The sequence below is a fragment of the Oryzias latipes genome, chromosome 3 (assembly GCF_002234675.1).
Source record: "Oryzias latipes chromosome 3, ASM223467v1".
Taxonomy (NCBI): Eukaryota; Metazoa; Chordata; class Actinopteri; order Beloniformes; family Adrianichthyidae; genus Oryzias; species Oryzias latipes.
The window spans coordinates 6535136-6549355 of record NC_019861.2 but is presented as its reverse complement, the minus strand read 5'-3'; the positions used below and the strand labels follow the sequence as shown (position 1 = coordinate 6549355).

At 37.6% G+C, this 14220-nt stretch overlaps 1 protein-coding gene across 1 annotated transcript in view; it reads right to left on the bottom strand.

The window, feature by feature from the left end:
• prmt3 (protein arginine methyltransferase 3) overlaps window positions 1-14220 on the bottom strand; it is an 83108-nt gene that overhangs the window by 22404 nt on the left and 46484 nt on the right. The window contains exon 13 of the mRNA XM_004066823.4: window positions 11209-11295. Within this exon, the coding sequence (XP_004066871.1) occupies window positions 11209-11295 (87 nt within the window). The remainder of the gene's footprint in view (window positions 1-11208; window positions 11296-14220) is intronic.

Here is a 14220-nt window from a genome sequence, read left to right as displayed (position 1 = left end):
TGTTATGCAACTTTTGCAATATGGGTTGTAAATTATTGGACTATAGAATTAAACTTACAGTGGGGCAAAAAAGTATTTGACAGTCACCGATTCTGCAGTTTGTCTTACTTAAAAAGATCAGAGGTCTTTAATATTCATCATAGGTACACTTCAACTGTGAGAGACAAAATGTAAAAATAGAATCCAGGATATCACATTGTTTGTTTTCTAAAAAAATATTTGCATGATGGTGCAAAAAATAATGATTTGGTCAATAACTAAAGTTCACCTTTGTACTGTAACCTTGGTTGGCCATGAAAGAGGTTAAACATTTCCTTTTGGTCATGCTTCAATACAATGTAGCTGCTTTTTTGGTCCATTCTCCCATGCAGATCTTCTCAAGAGCTTTGATGTTTTATAGCTGTTGCTGCTCAACACAGGCTTTCACCCCTCCAGGTATTCTCTATAAAATGGAGGTCTGGAGACTAGCTAGGCAACTTAAGAACCTTGAAATGTGTGTGTGTTTTTTTAATCAATGTCATGCTGAAAGGTCCAGCCATGTTTCATCCTCAATGATCTCACTAATGGAAGGAGATTTTTGCCCAAAATCTTACCATTCATGGCCCCATTCATCCATTCCTTAATACAGATCAGTGTTCTTGTCCCCTTTACAGAAAAGCAGCCTAGAGCTTAATGTTTCCACCCAAATGTTTCACAGTGGGTATGGTATTCTTGAAATTGAACTAGCCTCCAAACACAGAGAGTGGGGGTTATACCAAAGAATTCTATTTTTGTCTCATCTGACCACATGACATACTTTCACCCCTTCTCTGGATCATCCAGATGGTCTCTGGAGAACTTTAGACAGATCTTATCATGTGCTGCCTTAAGCAGGGGGGCTTTGAAGCTCTACAGGATTTGAATCCATGGCAACGTTGTATGTGACTAATATGAAACTTTGTTACTGTGGTCCCAGCTCTCTTCAGCTCATTTACTATTTGCTCCTGTAGGGTTCTGGGCCGCTTCCTCACCATTCTTAAGATCCTTTGGGCAACACCAGGTTAGATATTTTATGGAGCTTCAGGTGGGGGGAGATTGTCAGTAATCTTGTATTTCTTCCATTTTTCAATAGTTGGTACAACCGTTGATCGCTTCTCTTTCAGGTGCTTGCTTATCTTAGATTGGTCCATTCCACTCTTGTTCAGGTCTACAATCTTGCCCCTGGTGTCTTTTGGCAGCTCTTTGGTCATGGTGAAGAGGTTGCAGTCAGACTGTTTAAGGGTATTGACACGTGTTTTTATACAGATAACCAGTTCAAACAGGTGTAATTAATACAGAGAACAAGTGGATGATAGAAGAGCTTCTTAAAAAAGAATTATATGATGGTCCGGGTGAATACTCGATTCAGATTGGCTGCTGGGTGTGCATTAAAAGGTGTTAACGCACTGTAGCTGTGTTTACATAAACAAAAGTAATAGGAATAAATGCCTGATTGGAAGAAAAATGTGTCATGTAAATACACCGTTCGGAACAGTCTGCCCTGATCAGACTCGTTCAGATCAAAATTTCTTTCCGATCGAGATAGGTGGGTTATGCCGATAGTTCATTCCGATCGTGTGTCACTACTGCTCTGGTTTTACGTCACGCATAGACGGTGCGCTGCTCCAGAGAAAGCTTTGGAGCGCAATAAGGACCGACCGGCTGCTCCGCGCGAGTAACCGTGTCTGTGTGCACAGCAGCCGGGCTTTGTTGACTCAGGAGAGTCCGGCAGCTCACCCAGCTTTTCAAAGCAGAAATGCTGCTCAGTCCTTAGAAACCGTTCAAACAATCAACGTGGATTTGTGTTTCCAGTTGTGTCCGACAAAATAAAGCCTGATGTTATTCCCACATATTTACAAGATGCAGATTGTGGCATTTCCCGCATGGATTTTATGTTCATCCAAGGCTAAATGTTGTTAGCGCGTGTTAGCCTTCTCCTAACCCTTCTTCCAGCTCTGTTCTGCCACAAAAAAAAGCACTAACCACACAAATAAAAAAAGATGATGAGCAAAACAGGCGCTTCAAAATAACCATAACAATAGTAAAAGCACGTTTAGAAGAATATCTTGTATATTACAGAGCTGCCACATAGATAAGTGATTATATCTTGTTTACAGTAGAACTCATTTCCTCTTCTGGTATTTTAGAGCAGTGTTTTTCAACCAGTGTGCTGTGGGAGATGGTCAATTGTGCTGTGAGATATGGTCAGGTGTACCGTGGGAAATTACCCGCCGCCCCTTTAACTATCCCCACCAATCATTCTTGGATGATTAATCATACGTCATCAGTCTGACCAATCAGAAGTGGTTAAAGTCTTCACTTCCTTGTTCCGATTTAGCTCGTAAAGTCTCTCAGTTCCAACAAAAATCCAATCGTCTTTAGCGGTGTAGCTTTCCACAGAATCCGGTGTCAGACCGTGGAACAAGTGAACAAAACAATGAAGCTCAGAGAAGCGAGTCTGTCTGCAATCTGTGGCAGTTTTTGCAAAGTTTTAAAGTGACAGCCTCTCAGCGTAAAATGAGTATTCCCTGTTAAACGTCTTGAAACAAATACACACAAATACACACAAATAGTTTTTAAATCGTCTTGATAAAATCAGAGGTCAACAGTTTAGTTCTCCTTCAAGGTTTGTGTTTAGTAACAGCCAAACATCAACATGGTCCAAGTCATCTTTCTAACTGAAACACTTTTCTAATAAGGTCTGGATTATTTTATATGTTAAATTTAAGAGGAAGTAATAACAACATTTAAGAAACAGGATTAAGGTGAAGTGGCCAACAAACACAATTAAACTAAATTGAAACCATGTAATCATCCAAAAAGAAACAAAACATTTTTGTTAAAGACTTCATTTTTGATTAAGACAAGAGAAAAACTGATCAAACTTCAACATGTTCACTTTTTGTACAGCTACAGAAAACAAATGTTATTTTTTTGTGTAAATTTTATCAAACATATTGTGATCATATATTTGCTCATAAATTACAGTTGCCTTTGCACTGACATCTAAAAAATTATTTAAAAAATAAATCATTATTTAGAAAGAATATATTGGATTTTTTGTGAGGTTACATAAAATTGCATGTTATTAAACTGGAGGGAAAAAAACAAATAGCAGGGTAAAATTACAAATAATTTAGGTGAAAATTATTACGGAAAACTAACTCAACTTTTATTACATCTTTTAGAAAAAACAGGTGCAACTTCCAGCTTTTTCTGCCGAAATTATCACAAAAATGCATGTAGATCAATACAGACTATGAGTTTCTCCTTCAATTTTTGGACGCCGGAGTGCCACAGGATTTTAGTCAAGGATAAAGTGTGCCTTGGCTTAAAAAAGGTTGAAAAACACAGTTTTAGAGAGTACTGCGCATGTCCAAATGATTTATTCCGACCAAAAGTGTGGCGCATGTAAACGTGTGTTATAATCGGAAAAAGGTTTTCTGGGCCCATGTACATGGTTGAATTCTAATCCGATCAAGATATTTTGCACATGTAACCGCGGCTAGGGATAACCGCATACGTAAAAAAGAAGTTCTGGTCACATAGATTAAATGTTCTGTATCACTGCGCTGGCTTCTTTAAAACAACCTTTTGTTTCAAGGTTTTATATACCGGTGTACATATATAATTATACCATGGTCCGGGTGAATACTCGATTCTGATTGACTGCTGGGTGTGCGTTAAAAAGTGATATACAACAGGATAACCGCACGGGGAAAAAAGAAGTTCCGGTCACCTAGCTTAAATGTTTTGTATCACTGCGCCGGCTTCTTTAAAACAAACTTTTGTTTCATCATCTGGACAAAAACAAGCGGTAAGAGGTGAACTTTCTCTCTGAACTGATGCTTTATTCAACCCATCATGACGATCTGCATATATATCACTTTCCTTTGCCGCTGCAGTCGAGATCGGAGTTGGCGTCGGAGGTCGGAGCGGCGCTGCACCACAACACAAGTAGTCCGTTTTTTGGTGAAAAAAGCGATCCAAACCAAAAAAAATAACAAGAATAAAGTATTAAAAACTGGTTGAATATTTCTTTCTTTTATAGGTGACCATGGTATCAGCATCAACGCACTTTGCAGAAGCAACTGTCCCCTGCTTCACATCGGACGGTTCAGGGTTTCACGTTGTGCGTTAATTTCTGATTATTTTAGATGTTCTACTATTTTCTTTTTTGTTGAACAAAATCTGGTTTGCCCTTTGATTTGTGTGATTTTACACCGAGATATCTTGAGCAAATGTAAGCAGCAAAGGGTGTAGCTTGAACATGACACAATTTGCTTAATCATGCCCTAGCGTAGACCAACGGAGACACGGGAACACAGGACAAACAGACTATATTTCATTGTCAAACATACGGATTGGTACAGTTTGCCTGGTGCTGACTATGCCCTGATAGTGATCAGTGTCCCATTCTGGCCACGTATTAGTGATCTACTTAGGATAAATAAGAAATGGGTAGTGAAACCTGACACATTATAAGATGCTTCTCATGTCTTGATCCTTTAATCTAATAAAAATGTCTTTAGTCCTTTTAGTTTTCCCACCACCTGTTCAACATTACCTGCATTTCATTGGTTATTTTTTCCACAATGCACAATCTCCTCTCTAGCTTTACTCCACTCATCAGGGGTGTATTTTATCTTGAGGTTAATTAAGTTCGACTTGGATATGACTTACTCTTTCTTATTTCTTTCTTCATTGCTACATTGTTATGTTTAAAGTGCTAAGAAATGTAGTTAGAAATTTACATTTTGGCCTGAAATTAAATAATTTAAATATATTGAAATCTGTTACAAATTTTAAATTTATGATTTTGACCCGTTACGTTTCTTTTCCCACATCTTTGGAACAATTATTCGAGTTTCTTACCTACCCAGTTAAATATTAATATTAATATAACTAGAATAAACTTGGGTGGAAGTTAAAGAATAGGATAATGCATGATAATCTATAAAAAAAACATTAAACCTCACAACCAAAACATGAAAAAACTGAATGACTGCTTTCCATTTTCAGTGTTTAGCCTTAGGCCCTGGATATGTCTGTTATAAGTGATGACTGTGGGTTTCTTGTCAGCCTATGGAGGAGTCTCCACAACACTGCAACTCTCTGGTCTCCATTCTTTGGGAAGAACGAGGGGGAAAATTAATAATTATCATCATGGATAACACCAACAGGGAGCAATTCATCATTGCTCCCTTTTCACCCGACTCTGTGTCAGCAAGCTGCATGGCCCGGCCAGATACTATTATACGACTCTGGAGGGGGAGGTTACATACAAGGGGAGTCAAGTGGAGGGAAAGGGGAGGAGGTACTGGGGTTGTGGGAGGGAAGGGGCAGAAGAATAGCGGGCTAATGCACTTTTGATGGGGTTTACCCAAGCGTGGAAGCTTCAAGCACGAACACCTCAAGATCAAGATGGTGTAAATTTCCCCATAGATCTCCTTTCAACTGTTTCCAGCCCTCACAAATGCTTGGATCTAGCATGTATCTGGTTTGGGTGCAGCATACCTCCAGGTGGTGTTCCCCACCCAATATGTTCTGATCTAAAAATAACTGAAGTGGAAGTCAGTGGAGCCCTGAGTAAAACTGTGCAGCTTATTGTTGTAATTTTTAGCAGTGTCATTTCGTGGCAAACTACTGATTAAGCACAAAGCAAAAACACTATAAGTGCAGAATAAGAAATTGCGGGCAAATCATGACATCACAACTTTAAATGCATTTTATTTTAGAATAAAATGTTATTGTGACAAATTGTTGGCAAATTAGATTTACATTAAAATGTTTTGCTTACCATTGGGTAGACCTTGTGAGAAAATCTGTCAAAAGTAAAATCACCCACTTACCGGTAATCACCCGCTTAACACCTATGAATGCCAGAGTATTTGTATGTTTCACCAGTAATGCAAACACAACAAAAGAGCTAGGCAAACAGCCACAGTGAATAACAAAGAAAGCTGGGCTCTATTTATGCTAAAAAATTGTTGCTGCAACATCCCAGACCAACAGGCCCAACAATAATGCTGCTGTTTTTCCGTGGTAACCATTGGTTGTATGTGAGAACTGGACCAAAGGAGTTTCAATTCAGTTGCCATTTTCTAGCAATACAAACGCTGCCAAGTTGGACCCAGGCATTGTCAGTAAGCAGTGATTGGATCAAGTCAGTTTGAGGAAAACATTTCTATGGCAACCACTCTCACCAATCAGGAGTGAGCTTGTCAGAAGGCCACACCCCTACCACTTGAAAGCGGACTACATGAAGTCTGCAAATTAAAAGTTTAGAACGTTCAACGTGAGACCACATACTTTTATTGAGGCATCTGATTGGCCAATTTAACTACTGACATTTTCTTCAGTAGTTTGAAAGACAGAACAGATATAAAAAAAGGATGATCAAAAACATGTAAAAAAAAAACTTGTTTTATGTTTTATGGTTTCATTTTCTTAAAATATCTTGCTTGCAATGTTTTTAATCCAAATCAACTTTTTGGCAATAAACAGATTATGGCCAAAAGCTTTACTAACTATGGCAGTACTGTATTCTTTGTCATATTTATAAACTATTGCATTTGACTCTGCTATGTGTTATACAGATATTTGATGTTGTATACATATTGATCTTATTAGGCTACTTTTACTTTGATTTATCAAGTCAGCTGCTTTTAAAAGGATAGTAGTTTGACTGTGTTGACTTTGCATTTCAACTTTCAAAGTGTATTCACTATCCTATTTTTTTACACTCTGGACCCTATATATATATATATATATATATATATATATATATATATATATATATATATATATATATATATATATATATATATATATATATATATATATATATATATATATATATATATATATATATATATATATTTTGTTTTGTGTGTCACTGAGGGAGGTAGAGATGCAACTTAAAACTTTCAAGAGCTATTAGAAAATTATTAGGACCATGATGTGAAATGTAAGTAATCTTCTTATTAATTAGCTGAAGCTGCAACTGGCAGAGACAGCCAAATTAGAGCCAAACATCCATTTTATACTTAGTTATACTTGATGAAAAAGAGAGAAGGTTTTCTGTTAAACTGATTTGTGTAAATGTAGTTTTACCATTTCAGCTCACCTCAGTTTCAAACAACAAATGTTTGCAAAAATGTCAATAAAACAAATCTAGCTAGTGAGCTAGCTAGCTCACTAGCTAGATTTGTGACTGCAAATGTAAAGTGGTTTTAGGGCCGGGAATCAATTATTTAAAAACAAGAATTTCCCAGTGGTTAATTTGAACTAATTAATGATGCATTATTCAGTATTTGTTTTTCAGTTATTTAGTCACATACCAAAAAAACATTAAAATAGTTTACCACTAACAAAAAAGAAAGTGCATCATTTGCTCATTAAGAAATTACAACTAATTTAAAATGACTGAAAGGTGCATCTATCATTAAAATCAAGAATTTCTCTTTTAAAAAACAAGCTTAATATTAAAAATACTTTAAAAAAAATCTCAAAACCCAGCGACTTTTTAAAAACATCCAAAATGTGTTATTATGGTGTACTTTTGTGTGTATTATAAAGAAAGTAACTTTAAAATAAAAAAGAACTCATGTAATAGATAATAATTCTAAGAAACTAATACTGTAAAGTAAGTGACAGATTAATAACAATCTGTATAACAGTTTGGAAGTAAGTTACACAACACTGCAAATGAAAAACATATACTGGTGCTACACGCCGCACCTGTGTGTAAGGCAACCTCTTCAATAAACGACTGTTTCCATTAAACAACAATCTGTTCACTGTTTTCCGTTTAAACAGATAAGGAATGTTAAGACTTTTATTTACGAGACATAGAAGGCCTTTCACTTTACTCTCTACAACCACATTAAATTGTTGACTGTTTTTAAATAGCTACATGGAAAAGACATTTTGCAGGATGCTACCTTTCTCCTTAACATATTTTCCATTAACAATTCCCTTTTTAATGCAGTAAAAAGCGTCCTTGAAGTTGACGAGTGACTGCCGTGTCAAAGCAGAAGGCCAACTCTTCAGACAGATAATTTAAATTTGATGGAAAGTAGGTTAAAGATGGATTGCCCAGAGATTTTTTTCGCTCTGTAGCACTACAGTAGCTACATCAGCAGGAGTGAGACGGCACTGTTAAAATTAATTACAGACAGAAACGTATTCTCTTGTGCTGTGCTATCCACATACATATCTGAAGCCTTTATAAAATAATGAGGGTTTTTTTTTTTGGTTACTGACCGGTCAAGTAATTGATCATATTAAAATGATAGAAGTAAGAAAAAAAAAGAGGATGTGAAAATGGAAGCTTTAATGAAAATAGTGTTGCAACTGTAGGCCTGAATTCAGGCCTTGTAAAAAAAAAAAAAAAAAAAAAAGGCACAGAACACGAGGCATTTGGGACAGAGGAGTGGGATATAAAAAAGAAAAAAAAAAGAGGATTTGCCTCGTGCAGGATCGGCACAGACGCATGGGTTGTGCTGTTCATTTAATGCAAGGTTAGGCAGGCTGAGCTGATGAATGGACTGTCGACAGGAGAACAAAAGCAGGCGCTCAATCACAGGAAAAGAGAGCCAGCAGCTCCCTCTCACAATCCCCGAGCACTGGTCCAGCAGCAGTTTACCCTTCACACATTTATCCCTTAACTGCTGCTGAGCAGCTACAGCCAATACTGACCACAGATCAGTATCTTTATTGAAATACTGCTCAACCCCATCTGGAAAAGCTGGAGTACTAAATGTTATACCCATGTGCAACTTTGTGCACGCAACACAGCTTTCATCGCATATTCACAAGTTTGAGGGTTATTTTAGTAATACCCTAAAAATTGTTATAAATCAAGAGGAAATAGCTAAACCAAGAAGTCATAGAGTATGTCTCTGTACTGTCTGATGCCATCAGTTATTTTGCAACAGAGCACTCCGGTGGACAGAACTGACATGCTCCAAATAGAAATTGGATGTTTTCAATTACAGAGCAGAGAAGACAGGAAAAATGAGAGGATGTTTACAAATCCCATTATATCCAGCAACCTTACCCAGAAAGCACAAGCCAGATAATAACTACGTATTGATTATCCATTAAACCAATACAGAAGACAGAGTGGTGCAAACACTGCAGCACAGCACAAGAGGCTTTGCCACAGACAGATCACTTCACACAAAACAGATCAGAGGGTCCAAGGGTCATTGCTATAGTTGGGCAAGTAGTTCAGATACTGTGGAAAGGCCACACGAAGGGAGTAGAGATGCCAACAGCCTATCTGATTCCTGAACTAGTCTGTGTTTTAGGGCACGGAAATGACACTTGGTCAGGATTCACAGCTCAATAATGCATTTGAGGGCTTTGGTTAAAATTAGAAAATAAATTTAAATCTAGAAAAAAAAAGGTATCTGAGTTATGCAACATGCAACTGAGTCATGCTTTGTCATCTGCACTCCTTGTGTTAGTATTTATACTCTCCTAAAAATCCTAAAGTAGAAATTTTCCTTAATTTGGACTTGACTTTGGATTTGTTAAAGACCCACTCTGATGAATTGTGTTCTTAACATGTTTTTATGGCATTTTTCTCATGATGAAGGACATACTTAAAAAAATCACGCTAAAAATTGCATTTCTGAGTATTTCTTTATTCAAATTGTTGTGAATCAGGAGCAGACAAAAAAAATGCTGCTTGAAAAAGATTATATTCGCAGGCCACATTTCACTCTGTTGTGAAGCATTGTAATTGACTAGATCCATGACCGTCATTGTTTTTCTCATCTGAGCTGGTATCTGACTCAAAACTATGTACAGCTGATATACATTACAGACCTAAAGTTTTGACACACCTTCCCATTCAAAGAGTTTTCTTTATTTTCATGACTATGAAAATTGTAGATTCATACTGAAGGCATCAAAAGTATGAATTAATTCATGTGGAATTATATACATAACAAAGAAGTGTGAAACAACTACTGCAAAATGTCATATTCTAGGTTCTTCATAGTAGCCACCTTTTTATTTGATTACTGCTTTGCACACTCTTGGCATTCTCTTGATGAGCTTCAAGAGGAAGCACCTGAAATGGTCTTCCAACAGTCTTGAAGGAGACTACCTCTTGAAGCTCATCAAGAGAATGCCAAGAGTGTGCAAAGCAGTAATCAAATAAAAAGGTGGCTACTTTGAAGAACCTACAATATGACATATTTTCAGTTGTTTCACACTTTTTTGTTATGTATATAATTCCACAAGTGTTGATTCACAGTTTTGATGCCTTCAGTGTGAATCTAAAATTTTCATAGTCATGAAAATAAAGAAAACTCTTTGAATGAGAAGGTGTGTCCAAACTTTTGGTCTGTACTGTAGCTCCAATATCGCTCGACATTTTGGTTGCACCACTAATGTTGAGTTGGGGCTGTGAGGCTAGCAGGAAAATGCGTAAACTCTCAGCAAAAGAAAAGGAAAAGGGGCGCAGAGGGGTTGCTCTATGCCGATGGTCGTGCCCACAACTCAGAAGGGAATTTCTAATGAATTCCTGCCGCTATGACTATGTCCTAGAAAACGACACAGGTTGTTTGATTTCAGCTAAAAACTACATGTTCCTAATTAAAAGAACACAGGAAACGCTCAAGAGTATTGGGGTCTCTAACACAATCACATAATCATCCTGATCTGTGACTCAAGAACCACAGATGAAGACTTGGACTTGAGAATTTGTTGGAGTTTTTTTACTAGACAGCTAAAAACATGAGGGTTGACTTAAAAATACAACTTCATTGTTTTGAGAGAATTCTGTTAACTACAAGATAGCTTTTAGGATGACGTCACAACAGCGTGTGCCGCGTTTTAGTCCAGTTGTTCCACTCAGAGAACGGATTTTATTCAGACTGAGGAATCTCAAAGTCAACCAAAGCTCAGTCTGATTGGAGACGAACTGAGACCACCTCCAAGGATGGGTCCAAGAGAGGCTCCTGGTCTCAGACCAGGTTCCACTTGAGTGTATTCAGACTGAAAATTTGTTCCAGATTATCGGAAGAAACAAAATCTGAATCACTTTAAGAACCAAACATTTCCAGTATGAATGCAGCCTTAGTAAAGTTATGAAAGTCTTTACCGAGGGCCTGCAGTGTTACTCACTAAGCGATGCTTTTATTTACGTGGGTATATAAATGTCCTTCTTACCGTGCAGACTGTGGTTTTGGTCATCCTCAGGCAGAAATCTGTTGTAAACTCCAGCTCTGACAGGCACACTCTGTTACAGTCAATTGTCTGGAGGGAAAAAAAAGACAAAAACAAATCATGTTTAAATTGAAATACCAATGCAGAAATTAACTATGGCCAAACTTTGCATACCCACAGAGAAAAGTTTTTGGAAGCCTCTGTTAATGAAGAAAAATCTATAATCGTAACTAAAATAACTTGAATCTGACAAAACTAGGTCAACCCAAAAATTGCTTTGAAATTGTTGATAAATAAATAATTTAACAAATAAGCCAATAAAACTTTAAAAAATGCTGTAACTTTCACTCAACATTTTAAACCAGTTTGTGCTCCTTATTTTGGGTCTTAGGAATTGAGTTCAGAGTAGTGCATAAAACAAGAACAATATATAAAAATTTCATATAAATTTAAATAAATTTAGTTCAAACCATCTACAGCCATTGTTAAAAAGTGCAGCTATAACAAGTAGTGTTGTGCTTAGTGGTACAAATGGGGGAAACTCCAAGCCTCCAAGAGCCACTTGATTACATCACAATGTGGTTGAATGTCAATATTAAAGAGTGTGGGGCCTAGGACAGGACTTTGAGGCACCCCACATGTCAGTCTGTGCCTTTTGGATAAATGGTCACATATATTTCCAAAAGATTATTTTTTAATTGTCTGAAATGTAAGATAGTTAATGTTTAAGAAACTTTAGTTGATTATTATGAAAAAGATTATGAAACTGCTTCAAAAACCGAAATTATGAATTTATTTGGAAATTAAGGACAATTTTTCTACTCAGCCATATGTTATGTACAACTTAAAAATAGGACAAAGATCCTTATGTGCTCAACTCAGAGCAGGAGTTCTCTCCCTACAGGTGGGAGTAGGGCGCTTTAAAGGCGTTCCAGAGGAGGAAAGACTGTGAGGTCTGTGATCTGCAAGTGGTGGAGAATGAATTTCAGTTTTTGTTTTATTGTCCTTTGTATGAAAAACACTGACTTTGTTTGTATGAGGTAATAGAAAAGAAATGTTTTTCTGCATTTTTTCTGTATTTTGTCTTCTAGTGTCATATAAGCCCATGCGGGCTGGGCACATTAGTGTATGACACATAAATAAAATCAAACTCAATCAAACTCAAACTCCAAAAGACTCATTATCTCTGCCAGTTTTCTGTGGGGCTACAAGCACACTATATTACCAAAAGTATTGGCTCACCCCTTCAAAAAATCAGAATCAGGTGTCCTAATCACTTGGTCTGGCCACAGGTGTATAAAATCAAGCCCTTAGGCATGCAGACCGTTTCCTGGCTCCTAAATATTCCATAGTCAACTGTCCGCTCAATCACAACAAAATGGAAGAGTTTGGGAACAACAACATCTCAGCCACCAAGTGTTAGACCACTTTAACTGAAGGAGAGGGGTCAGCAGATGCTGAAGCGCATAGTGCAAAGAGGTCACTGACTTTCTGCACAGTCAATTCCTACAGAACCCCAAACTTCATGTGACCTTCAGATTAGCACAAGCACAGCACGCAGAGAGCTTTGTGGAATGGGTTTCCAGCTGCATGCAAGACACACATCACCAAGTGCAATGCAAAGCGTGGGACACAGTGGTGTAAAGCACTGGACTCTGGAGCAGTGGAGACGCCTTCTCTGGAGTAATGAATCCCGCTTTTCCATCTGGCAACCCGATGAACAAGTCCGCATTTGAAGCTTGCCAGGAAAACGGTAGATTGAGCATTGAGCCGAGTGTGACATTTGGTGGTGGAGGAATTATGGTGTGGGGTTGTTTTCAGGACTCGAGCTTGGCCCCTTAGTTCCAGTGAAAGGAACTCTGAATGCTTCAGGATACCAAAACATTTTGGACAATTCCAAGCTCCCAATCTTCTTGGAACAGTTGAGAGTGGGCCCCTTCCTCTTCCAATAGAACTGTGCACCAGTGACCAAAGCAAGGTCCATAAAGACATGGATGACAGAGTCTGGAGTGGATGAACATGACAGGCCTGCACAGAGTCCTGACCTGAACCTGATAGAACAACTTTAGGATGAATTAGAGCGCAGACAGAGAGCCAGCCCTTCTCCACCAACATCAGTGTGTGTGTGTGTGTGTGTGTGTGTGTGTGTGTGTGAGACCTCACCAATGTGCTTTTGGAAGAATCTTCAAAAATTCCTATAAACACACTCCTCAACCTTGTGGACAGCTTTCCTAGAATATTTGAAGCTGTAATAGATGCAAAAAGTGGACCAATATCAAACTGAGCTCTATGGGTTAGGAATGAAATGGCCCTTCAGTTCATATGTGAGTCAAGGCAGGTGAGCCAATACTTTTGGTAATGTAGTGTATTCTGTAGTGACAGATTCTGAGAATTATCTGCAGTTATCTGTACCAATTTTCTGCACTACAGGGCAGTTGCCAACAGTAGAAAATACAGTATATTACAAAGGGTGAAGTTTTGTTATTGACAAAATACTTCTTTTCAGCACCATTATGCAAATAAATTCTAAAAAGAAGACAAAATAAATCCTACAGTGTGATTTCCTGTTTTTTTTTTTTTTTTTACAGTCTGTCTGTCAAAGTTGAAATGCACCCATGATGAACATTATAGGGACAACTTCCAGAATCAGTGATTGAAAAACACTTTTTTGCCTTACTATATATCCAGTAACCCTTGTGCTATCCTAGGCACTTTAACATTGGGAGTTGGGTTATCTAGACCCGCGGCTAGACAGTGCTCTGGACCATTTTTCTTCAATGATTTGTGATCTTCACTGGTGTCCATGGATTACATGAAATCTTTCCACCTTTATCCACCTTTGTCATTGTAGGGAGAACACGTCAATGTAAGGGTGGGGTCATCTAAGATAGCACAAGGATTAAAGGAATGTAACGTAAATGATTATATTCCTGCAAATTGCACAAAAAGGATAATTATTTAAACCAAATAATTACGTATTTATTTAACACTTGCAATCTTAACATCCTTAATAAC